This window comes from Pistacia vera, unplaced genomic scaffold (assembly GCF_008641045.1).
Source record: "Pistacia vera cultivar Batoury unplaced genomic scaffold, PisVer_v2 Contig163, whole genome shotgun sequence".
Classification (NCBI taxonomy): Eukaryota; Viridiplantae; Streptophyta; class Magnoliopsida; order Sapindales; family Anacardiaceae; genus Pistacia; species Pistacia vera.
The window spans coordinates 343,542-356,940 of NW_022195716.1; the positions used below are offsets into that span (position 1 = coordinate 343,542).

The 13,399-nt window shown below is 40.0% G+C and overlaps 1 protein-coding gene and 1 pseudogene across 1 annotated transcript; both read left to right on the forward strand.

Moving 5' to 3' along the window:
• Positions 1 to 960: 960 nt before the first annotated feature.
• On the forward strand, positions 961 to 4,893 carry LOC116125353 (pentatricopeptide repeat-containing protein At5g02860-like). Its single transcript, XM_031411086.1, has one exon. It carries the CDS (start codon positions 961 to 963, stop codon positions 3,442 to 3,444), a length of 2,484 nt encoding a protein of 827 aa, XP_031266946.1. The 3' UTR covers positions 3,445 to 4,893.
• Positions 4,894 to 7,901: 3,008 nt separating this feature from the next.
• Positions 7,902 to 12,859, forward strand: LOC116125333 (annotated as a pseudogene).
• The last annotated feature ends 540 nt before the right edge of the window (positions 12,860 to 13,399 follow it).

A 13,399-nucleotide genomic window follows, 5' to 3' on the forward strand; every position in this document is an offset into this window, starting at 1 on the left:
GGACAAGGATAGTAGTTTCCTTCATCATCAAAATTGACAAGATGGAAATATCTATCCATTGTAGAAAAAAAAAAATTGATATAGAAGAAATATAAAAATTAAAGAAGGAGAATTGGAATTTGGAAATATGAATTGAAAATTGCAAAAACTAATAAAAATTAAAATGAGAGCAAATTGACAAACAAAGAGAATAATTAAGAGATTTCAATAGAGATTAGAGAAAATGAGAGAATTTGAGATGTGAGAAAATATGAAAGTTTAGGGCCTATTTATAGAAAAAAATGGGAAAAGAAAATGACAAAAAAGACCCCTCCAACTGCTATAAAACGGCTATATTTCAAGGGTAAAAGGGGTATTTAAAAAAAAGTATTTTTTTCGACCAACCCACGGGTCAACCTGGCGGGTTCTTTTAAGAAAAACAAAATAGCAACCCGTCGAGTTGCCATATAACAACCCGGCCTGCCCGAGGGTTGCATGAGGGTCAGGTTCAACCCGACCCGCCTTATAGGCGGTCTGAGTTGAACTCTCTTTAATGCGGGCCGGGTTAGGGTTGACCTGCCAACCCGGCCCATTTGTTCCACCTTTATTGGTGAATAAACGGTCATTTGCGGTTGTTTTTAGGCCGTTGTGATAGATTCCGACTACCACTGATGGTGGTTTTTGGAATCTAGCAACTATGGGTGGGTGGAGTTGTTTTTGTTAATTTTTAAACTTTGTTTTCTAGAGGTGTTTAATTAAGTTAATAAACTTAAAGGATCTAAAAGTAATTAAAAAAATAGAATAATATTTCCCAAATAATTAAACAAACAAGTATTTTGAGAATACGATAGAGAATAGGGTTTGAAATAATAAAACAAACAAGCCCAATATCGTCACCGAGCAAAAATCTTCCTTCAAACGACAGCCAGCCATAATATAACAAATCTCAAATCCACTAAAACCTTCCACACTGTCTCTTCAATGGCACAACATCTAGCTCTACCTCTTTTCCTCCCAATCCCACCGCCCATAAAGCCGCTCTTTCTTAATCAAAACCATCACAATCCTCAATCCACAACGCCCTTATCACCACAACAACAAACGACTTCACCACCTCCCTCTTTCACTCCTCTTCTTCAAGACTTCCTTCACCAACAAAACCCCTCGCACACTTCTTCACAACACTTTAACTCTCCATCTTTCATACCCAGAAACAGAACCCGATTTGGGAAGTCACGTGACGTTAACCACGGGAAACCCTGGTCAAACCACCGCCTCTCCGATAAAGGTCAGCGGGTTTTCCAATGTTTAATTGATGAATCTTTTGATGTGAAAGATATTGATAGTGTTTTGTTACAGTTATTTGAGCCATATCGGGAAAACCCAGATGTAATGATTGATGGTTTGAGTTTTGATATGTTGGGTATTTTTAAGGGTTTACGGTTTTACAAGAAATGTGACTTGGCGTTGAGTGTGTTTGAGTGGCTTAGGAGTCGTAAAGATTGTGAGTTGGTCTTGAATGGTTCTGTTATATCTGTAATTATTAGCATGTTAGGGAAAGAAGGTAAAGTTTCGGCTGCGGCTTCATTGTTGAGTAGTTTGCATAAAGATGGGATTGATATTCATGTTTATGCTTATCAAGAATTGATAAGTGCTTATGCTAGCAATGGGAGGTATAGGGAGGCTGTGATGGTGTTCAAGAAGATGGAGGATGAGAGGTGTAAACCTACTTTGATAACTTACAATGTGATTCTGAATGTGTATGGGAAAATGGGTATGCCCTGGAATAAGATTGTGACTCTCGTAGAGGGAATGAAGAATGCCGGAGTTGCCCCAAGTTCTTATACTTATAATACGCTTATAAGTTGTTGTCGGCGGGGTTCTTTGCATGAAGAAGCAGCTTGGGTTTTTGAGGAAATGAAATTAGCGTGTTTTAGTCCAGATAAGATTACTTATAATGCCTTGTTGGATGTTTATGGGAAGTCTAGGCGGCCTAAAGAAGCCATGGAGGTATTAAGGGAGATGGAGGTTAATGGTTTTTCACCCAGTGTTGTGACTTACACTTCATTGATATCAGCTTATGCCAGAGTTGGTTTGATGGAAGAGGCGATGGAGCTTAAAAACCAGATGGTGGAAATAGGGATTAAGCCTGACGTTTTTACTTACACCACCCTCTTATCGGGGTTTGAGAAAGTCGGGAAGGATGAGTCCGCAATGAAGGTTTTTGAGGAGATGAGAAATGCAGGGTGCAAGCCGGACATTTTTACTTTTAATACTTTGATTAAGATGCATGGAAATAGGGGAAAGTTTGTGGAGATGATGAAGGTTTTTGATGAGATCAAGACATGCAATTGTAACCTGAACATTGTTACTTGGAACACACTTCTGGCAGTATTTGGGCGGAATGGGATGGACTCGGAAGTGTCAGGTGTGTTCAAGAAGATGAAGAGGGCAGGGTTCATTACTGAGAGTGACACTTTCAACACCCTAATTAGTGCATACATTCGTTGTGGTTCTTTTGACCAAGCCATGGCTGTTTATAAGAGAATGCTGCAAGTTGGGGTTACACCGGATCTTTTCACCTACAATACTGTTTTGGCAGCATTGGCTCGGGTAGGGATGTGGGAACAATCTGAGAAAATGATTGGTGAAATGAAGGATGGTCGGTGTAAACCCAATGAGCTAACATACTGTTCTTTGCTTCGTGCTTATGCCAATGGCAAGGAGATTGAGCGGATGCTTACTCTTGCAGAAGAGATATTCTCTGGTCTGATTGAACCTCATGCTATGCTCTTGAAGACCCTTGTTTTGGTTAATAGTAAAAGTGACCTACTTATAGAAACAGAGTGTGCCTTTTTAGAGTTGAATAAAAAAGGATTTTCCCCTGACATAACCACTCTAAATGCCATGATTTCGATTTATGGGAGGAGGCAGATGGTTACCAAAACAAATGAGATCTTGAACTTCATGAATGAGAGTGGGTTAACTCCTAGCTTGGTAACCTACAATAGCTTGATGTATATGTACAGCCGTTCTGAAAATTTTGAGAAGTCTGAAGAGATGTTAAGGGAAATTTTGGAAAAAGGATTGAAACCTGATATAATATCATATAATACTGTCATTTATGCCTATTGTAGAAATGGTCGGATGAAAGAGGCTTTGCGGATATTTTTGGAAATGAGAGATTCTGGCCTTGTTCCAGATGTAATCACCTACACTATCTTCGTTTCAAGTTATGCAGCTGATTCATTGTTTGTGGAGGCTATTGATGTGGTTAGATGCATGATCAAGCAAGGATGTAAACCAGACCAGAGCACATACAACACCATTGTAGATGGTTTTTGTAAACTCAATCGTAGAGATGAGGCAATAATGTTTGTTAACAATCTTTCCAAGCTTGATCCACACACATCTAAGAGGGAAGAATGCAGGTTATCAGACCGTATAGCAAAGAAATGGTCATAGAGGTAACTTTTTCCCAACTTCCTATACCTCTACAAGCATGTTGATATTCTCCTTCGGAGCGTCATTATCTCAAACATTTCTGGTTTCTAAACACGCAATATTTATTCTATCATAACATGTTGTGTATGCAAAAAGTAATCCCAGAAAAGAAACACTCTCATCGTGAGTGTTCGTCATGTGGGCATGCTCAAACTTTCTTTTGAAACAGAGAGACGTTCATTCACAATGGTAAGTTTGATCATCTTCTTTTTTTCTGACATTTGAGAGGCACATGTATGAAATATGCCCTGATAAATATGCTATTGAAATGAAATGAACATAAATAATTCCTTTTAACTTTCTTTTTGCTCTCCCTCTCTTTTGCTTTTGTGGCCTTTCAGTAGGATTGACCCTATTTGTAATCACTCTTTATAGCATGTGTTGAAATATAATGCTTTGAGCATGCCAATCTTGACTTGCATTTCAAGATACAACTTTCAAGTCTTTGGTTTGACATTGACTTAACTGCCCATGCATATCACTTATTCATAAGCATGGAGAGGGACGATCATTGGGATAAGATAATTGGTCTAATTACAAGCCAAGGGATTTGAGGGAGCCATTTATAAAAAAAAAACTATGAGCTCCTTGATTTGGAATTCTGAGACTGTGTTGTTTGGATATCGTTATTGAATCAGTTCTTTAGGAATATCTAAAAGATAATAGTGCATTATTTTTGTAGTTATTCTCGTTGTAGTTTGAGATCGAGTGCATGATTTAAGTGATTGAATCAGTTCGTGAAGAATATGCAAAACATTTCTTGTGAGTACTAATAATTTTTTTTCTCCTAATCAATAATTGATTTTCACATCAATGTAAAATTATCAATTCATATCATGGTAATTTTGCTGTTATAGTATTGTAAAGCAAGGCAGTAGCTTTAATTCCTTCTCTGCTGATGCAATTGTAATGTTATCACAATGAACAAGTCTTTCTTTTTGTTATAATAAGAGCTATCTATGACTGAAATTTGGGAAGTTATCAACATTTTCTTGTTTTAATAGGAGTTGAGTTGTGCCTTCATTCTCTCACAAATATTGTATGCAATTTGGTTTCAGGATGCAATATTTCCATTAACTGCAGCTGCAATGGCTCTACCTTCTTTGTTGATCTGTGATAGATTACATGCAATGCAGGTCTACAATAGGCAAAGGAAGCATAGTAGAGGATCACAAGCTGGGCTGGCAAAACAGTACAGGACAGATGGCAACATGACAGAGGACAGTCAGCACAAGACAAATGGCAATATAGGAGAGGAGCAGTACAACATTATGTTATTGGAATACTAGACAGATGGCAATATGGGAGAGGAGCAGTACAACATTTTGTTATACTGGGCATTACAAAAAGAGAGCAGATCGTCAGGGAAAGGCAGAAGAGAGGACAAGAAAATTTGGGAGGCAGCTGGCCCTCGAAGCACAGCAGTGTTTATTTTTTTCTTTGAATCTGTTTGAGTGTTTTGAGTCTTTAATATTGAGTACGTAGTAAACTTTTATTTTGGTTATCTTTTGCAATTCCAAATGTAATAGACAGTCTGAATCATTCAAATACAACCTTCTGTTGTTGAATATTCTGTTAACATTTTTCTATTTTAACTGTTACATTTTGTTGCTGGGTTTGTTGAGTTGCTAAATCCTATCAATTAGTCAATGCGAGGTTGCTTCCTGGGGTATGGTCAGTACTCGAATGGAAAATAGAATGGACATTGTTGAGAAGGAAGTTACTAGGGTGAAGAGAGACATTTCCAAGTTGATAGAAACAGTGGCATCCATGAGGGAGATAATGATGGATGTGCAAAACTAGGTGAGGCGTAAGGACGAACAGGAAGAACCTCACCATAGAGTAGAAGAAGAAAGACGACAGAAGACTGAGGAAGAGGCTCGCCGGAGGATGGTGGGGTATGTCTTCTGGGCATGAAGAAGACAACAACTTAGGCACGGGGAACCACCGCGATGAACCACCACCACCACCTCCTCCTCACCACGGAGGCTATCACCACCACGAAGGGGGAAACCGACAAGAGTGGGGAGGCAGAAAATTAGAGCTTCCACTTTTTTTTGGGCGAAGATCCGTATGGCTGGGTTTTTCACGTGGAAAGGTACTTCGCCCTTAACCAAGTTGCCGATGAGAGCAAGGTCCTCTCCACGGCGTTGTGCATGGAAAGGAGGCCCTCCATTGGTATCAATGGAACGAATCCATGACACTGAGACTGACGTGGGTTGCGTTCAATGTAGCTTTCTTGCAGAGATTCAACACTGCACAGGAAATCAGCCCGCTGGAACTTCTTATGTCGACGAGTAGACGGGAACTGTGCTGGACTACTGTCGGCGGTCTGAAGAAATTGCAGCAATGACAGTAGGAGAAAGGGAGGATGCGCTTTTTGCAGCGTTTTTGAACGGGTTACAACCTGAGATCCGAGCTGAAATGAAGCTCTAGCAACCAAATATTTTGGGTCAGCCAGACCCAAATTCTTTAACTTAAATTGCAATTCTAGCCCAGAGAGTGGAAGAAAGAAATTCAGTCTTGAAAGAGGCCAAAGGAGTGTTGGGTCGACAAAGGAAGTTTGGGGGAATTAGTAATGGCCCACGTTTCAACTTAAACCCAATTAGAATGGAAGAGCAAAAAGGAGCCTAAACACACATAACCCAAACACATTCAACATTCAACACGAAAATTCAGACCCAAAACACAAATTTTAGGCGTGCTTCCATCGAGAACAACTCCAGTTACGCGTCAACTCCAACAAACACCTTCAGATCTTCCAACTTTTAGGGAGATTTTCCTTTCTGGAGGTTAACAGAATCCGAGATCCATAGAAAGAGAGAAAAGGGATTGTGTTATAGATGTGATGCAAAATTTTCACCTAGGCATAGGTGTAGTGAGAAATAGTTTCAGATTGTTTTACTTGAGGGAGAAGATGAGGATCCAGAGCTGCAGGAAGAAAAGGAAAAGGAGGAAGTTGTAGTTGAACAAAATCAAAGCCATGTGGAGCTATCCATTAGCTCGGTGGTGGGAATACAAGGGCTAAAAACGATGAAGCTTAAAGGGAGTGTCCACGGTAAGGAATTAATTGTGTTGATTGATAGTGGGGCTTCCCACAATTTCATTGGTTTGGAGACAGTGGGGTAGGTTGGAATTACCAGTGGTTACAACCCCGTCTTTCAGAGTCAGAGCGGGAGATGGTTATTGGGTGACATGTTAGGGGGAATGTAAAGCGGTTCCACTGGAATTACAAGGAATGGTTGTGGTTCAAGATTTTTTTCCATTTGAAATGGGGAGCGTTGATGTAGTACTCGAGATGGTGTGGTTGGAGACTTTAGGGGAGACAGTAATTAATTGAAAGAAGCGGACTATGAAGTTCAGATCAGGAGAGCGAATGGTACAACTACGAGGTGATCCTCCCTTAAGCAAAACACTAGTATCTCTGAAGGCCATGATTAAGACTGTACAGAGGGAAGGACAGGGAGTGTTAATGGAGTTTGGGGAGACTTAGAGACAAACAGGAAACAAAGAGAGAATTGACGAAAAATTGGTAAAGGTGCTAGATAAGTTTGGACAGGTGTTCGAACCCTTGGCCGGATTACCACCCATTAGAACTCAAGACCATTCAATTCCATTAGTGCCAGGAACCCAACCCCTAAATCTTCGATCGTATAAATACTCATACTATCAAAAGAATGAGATAGAGCACATTGTTAAAGAGATGATGGCTTCCGGGATCATAAAACCCAGTGTGAGTCCGTTTTCAAGTCCGGTGCTACTAGTGAAGTAGAAAGATGGTGGATGGAGGTTTTGAGTTGACTACAGGGCCGTGAATAAAATTACAGTACCAGATAAGTTTTCGATTCTGGCAATTGATGAATTGTTTGATGAACTAGGAGGAGCGTCGGTATTCTCTAAACTGGACTTGAAGTCAGGTTACCACTAGATACGAGTCCTCCCTAAAGACACCCACAAGACGGCATTCCAGACTCACGAAGGACATTATGAATTTTTGGTTATGCCCTTTGGATTAACAAACGTACCATCCACTTTCCAAGCGTTAAATGAATGAAATTTGCAGGCTGCACTTGCACAGGTTTATACTTGTTTTCTTCGACGACATACTCGTCTATAGCAAGGGGATGAACGAGCACTCGGGACATTTGGCAACTGTCCTTCAGATTCTACTGGAACATCAGTTGATAGTGAACAGAAAAAAATGTTTGTTCGGGCAGCGACAGATAGAGTATTTGGGGCATGTCATCTTAGCCGAAGGCATAGCTGCGATCCATCCAAGATAGAGAGCATCATCAAGTGACAGGTATCAAAGAATGTGAGAGCACTCTGTGAGTTTCTTGGTTTAACAGACTACTATCGGCGTTTTGTCTAAGATTACGGTAAGATCGCAGCACCCCTAACAGCTTTAATTAAGAAAGATGCTTTCGGATGGAACGAAGCAGCCCAAACAGCATTCGAAGAGGATTATGACTAGCGTTCCTGTTCTAGCTATGCCTGATTTTTCCAAAAAGTTTGTGATAGAAACAGATGCTTCAGGTAATGGATTAGAGGCAGTTTTGATGCAAGAAGGACGGCCACTCGCATACATAAGTAAAGGGTTGTCGATGAAGTCTCAGTTAAAGTCATTCTATGAACGGGAACTCATGACCGTGGTTCTAGCCACTCAAAAGTGGCGTCATTACCTCCTGGGACAGCAATTTGTTATCCGAACAGACCAACAGAACCTGCGCTTCCTGACCGACCAAAAATTGTTGAGTGAAAGTCAACAGAAATGGGTCATCAAGCTGCTAGGATTGAATTTTGTAATATAGTATCGATCGGGAGCAGAAAATAAGGTTGTTGACGCACTGTCTCGCAGAGAAGAAGAGGCGAAACATAATGCCATAACCATGGGTTGTTTTGTAGGTATGAAGGACTTAGAAGAAGCTATTCAAAAGGATGAGAAACTTTGTCACGTTATTCAACAACTTTTGATCGATCCAAATGGCCAACCTCCCTTCCAACTGGCGGGCCATCACTTACACTATCAGGGTAGGTTAGTAGTCCCTAAAATAGGCCCTCACATACAAAACCTTCTACATGAGTTTCATTCTTCACTTATGGGGGGGCATTCTGGGGTTTTTAGAACCTACAAACGCATTGGCAATGTGATTTATTGGGAGGGGATGAGAAAAGATATCAAGAATTTTGTGGAAGCTTGCACTGTCTACCAACAGAACAAATACAAGGCCTTGAGTCATGTGGGATTGTTGCAACCACTACCCATTCCGAATCAAGTTTGGGAGGATATATCTATGGACTTCATTTCAGGGCTTCCAAAGGCTAGAGGGCTAGATACTATCCTAGTGGTGGTCGATCATCTCTTGAATATAGCCATTTCGTCACATTGTAGCATCCCTACACCGTTAAGGAAGTTGCTGAGGTATTTATTAAGGAGATAGTCCGCCTACATGGGTTTCCACAATCGATCGTTTTTTATCGAGACCGGATCTTTATGAGTCATTTCTGGGGAGAATTATTTCACCAATCGGGGACCCAGCTCCACATGAGTTCTGCGTATCATCCACAAACGGACGGGCAAACAGAGGTGGTAAATCGTTGCTTAGAAATTTATCTTAGGTGCTTTGTCAATGGCCAGCCACAACAATGGCCAAAATGGATACCTTGGGCAGAATTCTGGTTCAACACCACATTTAGTGTATCGGTAGGTATGTCTCCCTTTAAAGCATTGTATGGTCATGACCCTCCGGTGGTACTAAAATACACAGATCATTCCTCTCGAGTTGATGAAGTCCACCACCAACTCCAGGATCGCAACTACATTCTCCAAGACTTAAAGAACAACCTAGTTCAAGCCCAAAATCGCATGAAAATGTATGCGAATAAAAGGAGACGAGAAGTCAATTTTAAGGTGGGGGACTCAACCTATTTGAAACTTCAAACATACAGGCTACACTCTTTAGCAAGGCGCCACAATGAAAAGCTTAGCCCACGATTTTATGGTCCATTTGTAATCAAAAACAAAATCGGGCAGCAGCTTACCAATTAGATCTTCCTCTCTCAGCTTGCATACACGATGTTTTCCATGTGTCTCAATTGAAGAAAGCCATTTTTCCAATTCCCAACAACCAGCCCCTTCCGAATAACCTCAACAAAAACTTAGTTTTGAATGTGGAACCCAACGAAAACTACTGAATGGGCAATGGGAAGTTCTCATCGACTGGAAATGACTACCGGGATTTGAGAGCACTTGGGAGGACTTCCACACTCTCAATACTGAATTTCCCTCTTTCCATCTTGAGGACAAGGTGGCACTTCTTAGGGAGGGTAATGATAGATCACATGCAATGCAGGTCTACAATAAGCAAAGGAAGCATGGTAGAGGATCACAAGCTGGGTTGGCAAAACAGTACAGGACAAATGGCAACGTGACAGAGGATAGTCAGCACGAGACAAATGGCAATATGGGAGAGGAGCAGTACAACATTCTGTTATTGGAATACTAGACAGATGGCAATATGGGAGAGGAGCAGTACAACAATCTGTTATACTGGGCATTATAAATAGAGACCAGATCGTCAAGGAAAGGCAGAAGAAAGGACAAGGAAATTTGGGAGGCAGCTGGCTCTCGAAGCACAGCAGTGTTTATTTTTTTCTTTGAATTTGTTTGAGTGTTTTGAGTCTTTGATATTGAGTACGTAGTAAACTTTTATTCTGGTTATCTTTTGCAATTCCAAAAGTGTAATACAGTCTGAATCATTCAAATACAACCTTCTGTTCTTGAATATTCTGTTAACATTTTTCTCTTTTAACTGTTACATTTCGTTGCTGGGTTTGTTGAGTTGCTGAATCCTATCAATCTGCAGTGACCTGGGTGTCATTTCCACTGTTGCAGCAAGATATGCTCCCTCTCTGTTGAAATCTTTTGCCCTGATGGGACCTCAAGGAGCTTTGGATGCTACAAAGCTTTTCCGACCGTTTTCTGAGATTGTTGATTCATTGGATTTGAAAGACCCTTTTATACAAAACTGGGTGGACCTTCTAGTTTTCCTGCCTGCAGGGGCGAAATCTAATGGTATACTCTCAGCTGAGATGGTAACGATCATGAATTAAATCTAAAAGCATTCTTTTATGATTATGATTAGCTTGCTGTAAATTTATGTGCTATGCGGCCAGTCACTTCTATAAAGAGGAAAACTTTAGTTACCGGTTCAATACATGATAATAAACACGGTTTCTTGCCGAGTTTGAAACTAGCGAGCAGCTAGTTGTACATGCTTTAACAGATGACAGTATTTTGAATTGAATCATTTCACTGATATACTCCAATAATTTAACCTCCTGGTTTTGTTCAATTCATTCTTAATTTTTTTCTAAAATATCTAAGCACAACAATCAACTTTTATGCGCTAATACAAAAGAACTTCATGTTTTGTAATGCACTATTATTGGACTCCTAAAGTGCTCTGATTTAATGTTAGCTGGTAGTTCTTCCATTGACAGAAGGAAACTAGTCTTCTTGCCCCTTCGCACACATTGCCCTTAACCTTGTTGTCTCTAAAATCAGTCTCCTCTCATTCTCACATTTTCATTGGTGCCAAGGCCTCAGGATGATAAAATCTTATTATATTGTGTACTTGTTTGTCGGTTTATTGATAACGTGTATTCTCTTTTCACATTTTTGTATAGTTATACACCTCTGCTTGTATATCTGACTTACAGTGAAAACTAATCTTCTTCTCCAATCTATTCAGATTTAAATGTTTGCAGAATGGTCTAAGCCAGTGATGGGACCTGGATAATGAGGGTGTAGGAAAAGTGAAATAAGATAGCAAGTAGTGGATTGAGAGGATGTTGGCAGGAAACTTCCATGGGTTTAGGCTAGGACAGGTGGCGATTGGGGGTTGGGACAGCAAAGGAATTCAGTTAGGGGGAGAGAGAGAGAGAGCTGGAGGATAAAAAGAGAGGGAGAGAGCAGATTAGTGCAGAGAAGAATATAGGGAAGTTTGGGAGGAGCTCTCCCTCGAAGTCCAGCTTGTCTATGTCCATTTTTGTTATCCTTTTACTGTTCTTGTGGTTGTGTTAATTTTCATTTTTGGTTGTTCTTGTCTGATACAGTTCTCGTATATATCAATATACTTATCATCTTTCTGGGTTTTGGGTGTGCCTTCTACTGTTTTTCTGGTTTTTGCTATTTGGTTTGCTGTGGAATTGTTGCTTGGTTCAGTTGTGGAAGAGGATTCCATCAGCCAGGTTGCTCTCTTGAGTATCCTCTTCATGGAAGTGGTGCTCTTGTTAACGCTCTTGTTCGAGGAATATAGAAGTTTGGTCTACGGCTCTCACTGAGAAGTCATGTGGAGAAGATAGTGGTCAAAAATGGTAGAGGCAATGTAGTCAAGTGAGTTGAATTTGAGCGATAAAAGAAGCTCTAACATTGGCTTATATCAGATTATGTACCTTTTTGTTTGTGTGTTATTGATTGAGGAACATTTATAACACTGCAGTTTATACGTGCCAAGAAAGCTGTAGTCAGCAATGCGTCTATGCTAGACACTTTAAAGCTGTTACCAATGGAAGTCCTTCCGAAATCTTATATAGACACAACACTGCAATGTAAATCATTTATGCATCTTCATTTGGGGTTTGATGCAGAGGTGAGTAATTATTTACCAATGTCAATCCAGGAAGTATGTTTCAAAATTATGCCACGGACTTGGTGCACGAGTTCAATTAATTATCTTCAAATTGTCTTACTGACTGACCAGGGTTTATGAGAGGACTTGAGGATTCATCATATAGTTGTGAATAACTGGGACAGAGGAGTTGATGCTGATCAAAACGTCATCTTAATTTTTGTGCCTCGTGTGCTTAGTCCTGATTTGGCACCCCCTGGAAAACATGTGTTGTATGCTTATAATACTCCAGGAACTGAATCATTTGAATTGTGGCAAGGACTTGATCGTAAAACCGGGTACAAAAAACTCAGTCGAACGTTCAGAGGTATTTAATTACATATGTTTGTTTACATTGGCTTTTCTTGTGCTGCATTTTGTGGTAAAACCGAAAGTTCTTGATTCACTGAAAGTTTTGCCAAATAAAGTAAGTTACTTCTTTTCCATAACAAGTAATGTGGAAAGCAGTGGAGCATGCGCTTGGTCCAGGCTTTAGTTGTGACAAATGTGACGTTAAGATGGTTGGAACTTCTTTGACACGTCCAAGGTTTCTTCGACGAAATTGAGGAACTTATGGCCCAGCAATGCAAGTTGGTGAAGACACTTTTCCTGGGCATTCAACTCCCATTCCTCAGCTTTATACTTGTGGAGATTCAACTTTGGCTGCTAGCGGTGCCAGTTTCTCAACACTTAGAACTTCTTGACGCCATTGGCATTTGAACTTATTGACGATGAATTCAGTTAAAAAAAAAAAAAAAAAAAACAGATCTTTTCAATGCCTTCATTAGAGGTAACTTTTTACTACCTATATATCTCTACAAGCGTTGATATTCTCCTGCGGAGTGTCATTGTCTCCAACATTTCTGGTTTGTACACACTATATTTATTCTATCATAACACATTGTGTATGCAAAAAATAATCCTAGAAAAGAAACTATTCTCATCATGAGATGTTTGTAATCTGGGCATGCTCAAACTTTATTTCGAAACAAGAGACGTTCATTCACAACTGTAAATTTCATCATCTTTTTTTTCTGACATTTGGGAAGTGCATGTAAGGAATATGCCCTGATAAATATGCTATTGAAATGAAATGAACATAAATAATTCCTTTTTACTTTCTTTTTGCTCTCCCCTCTCTCTTGCTTTTGTGACCTTTCAGTAGAAATGGCCCTATTTGTAATCACTCTTCTCAGCATGTGTTGTTGAAATATAATGCTTTGAGCATGCGAATCTTGACTTGC

Coding starts and splice junctions, on each gene's coding strand:
- LOC116125353 (XM_031411086.1), top strand. CDS start 961: ATGGCACAACATCTAGCTCTACCTCTTTTCCTCCCAATCCCACCGCCC.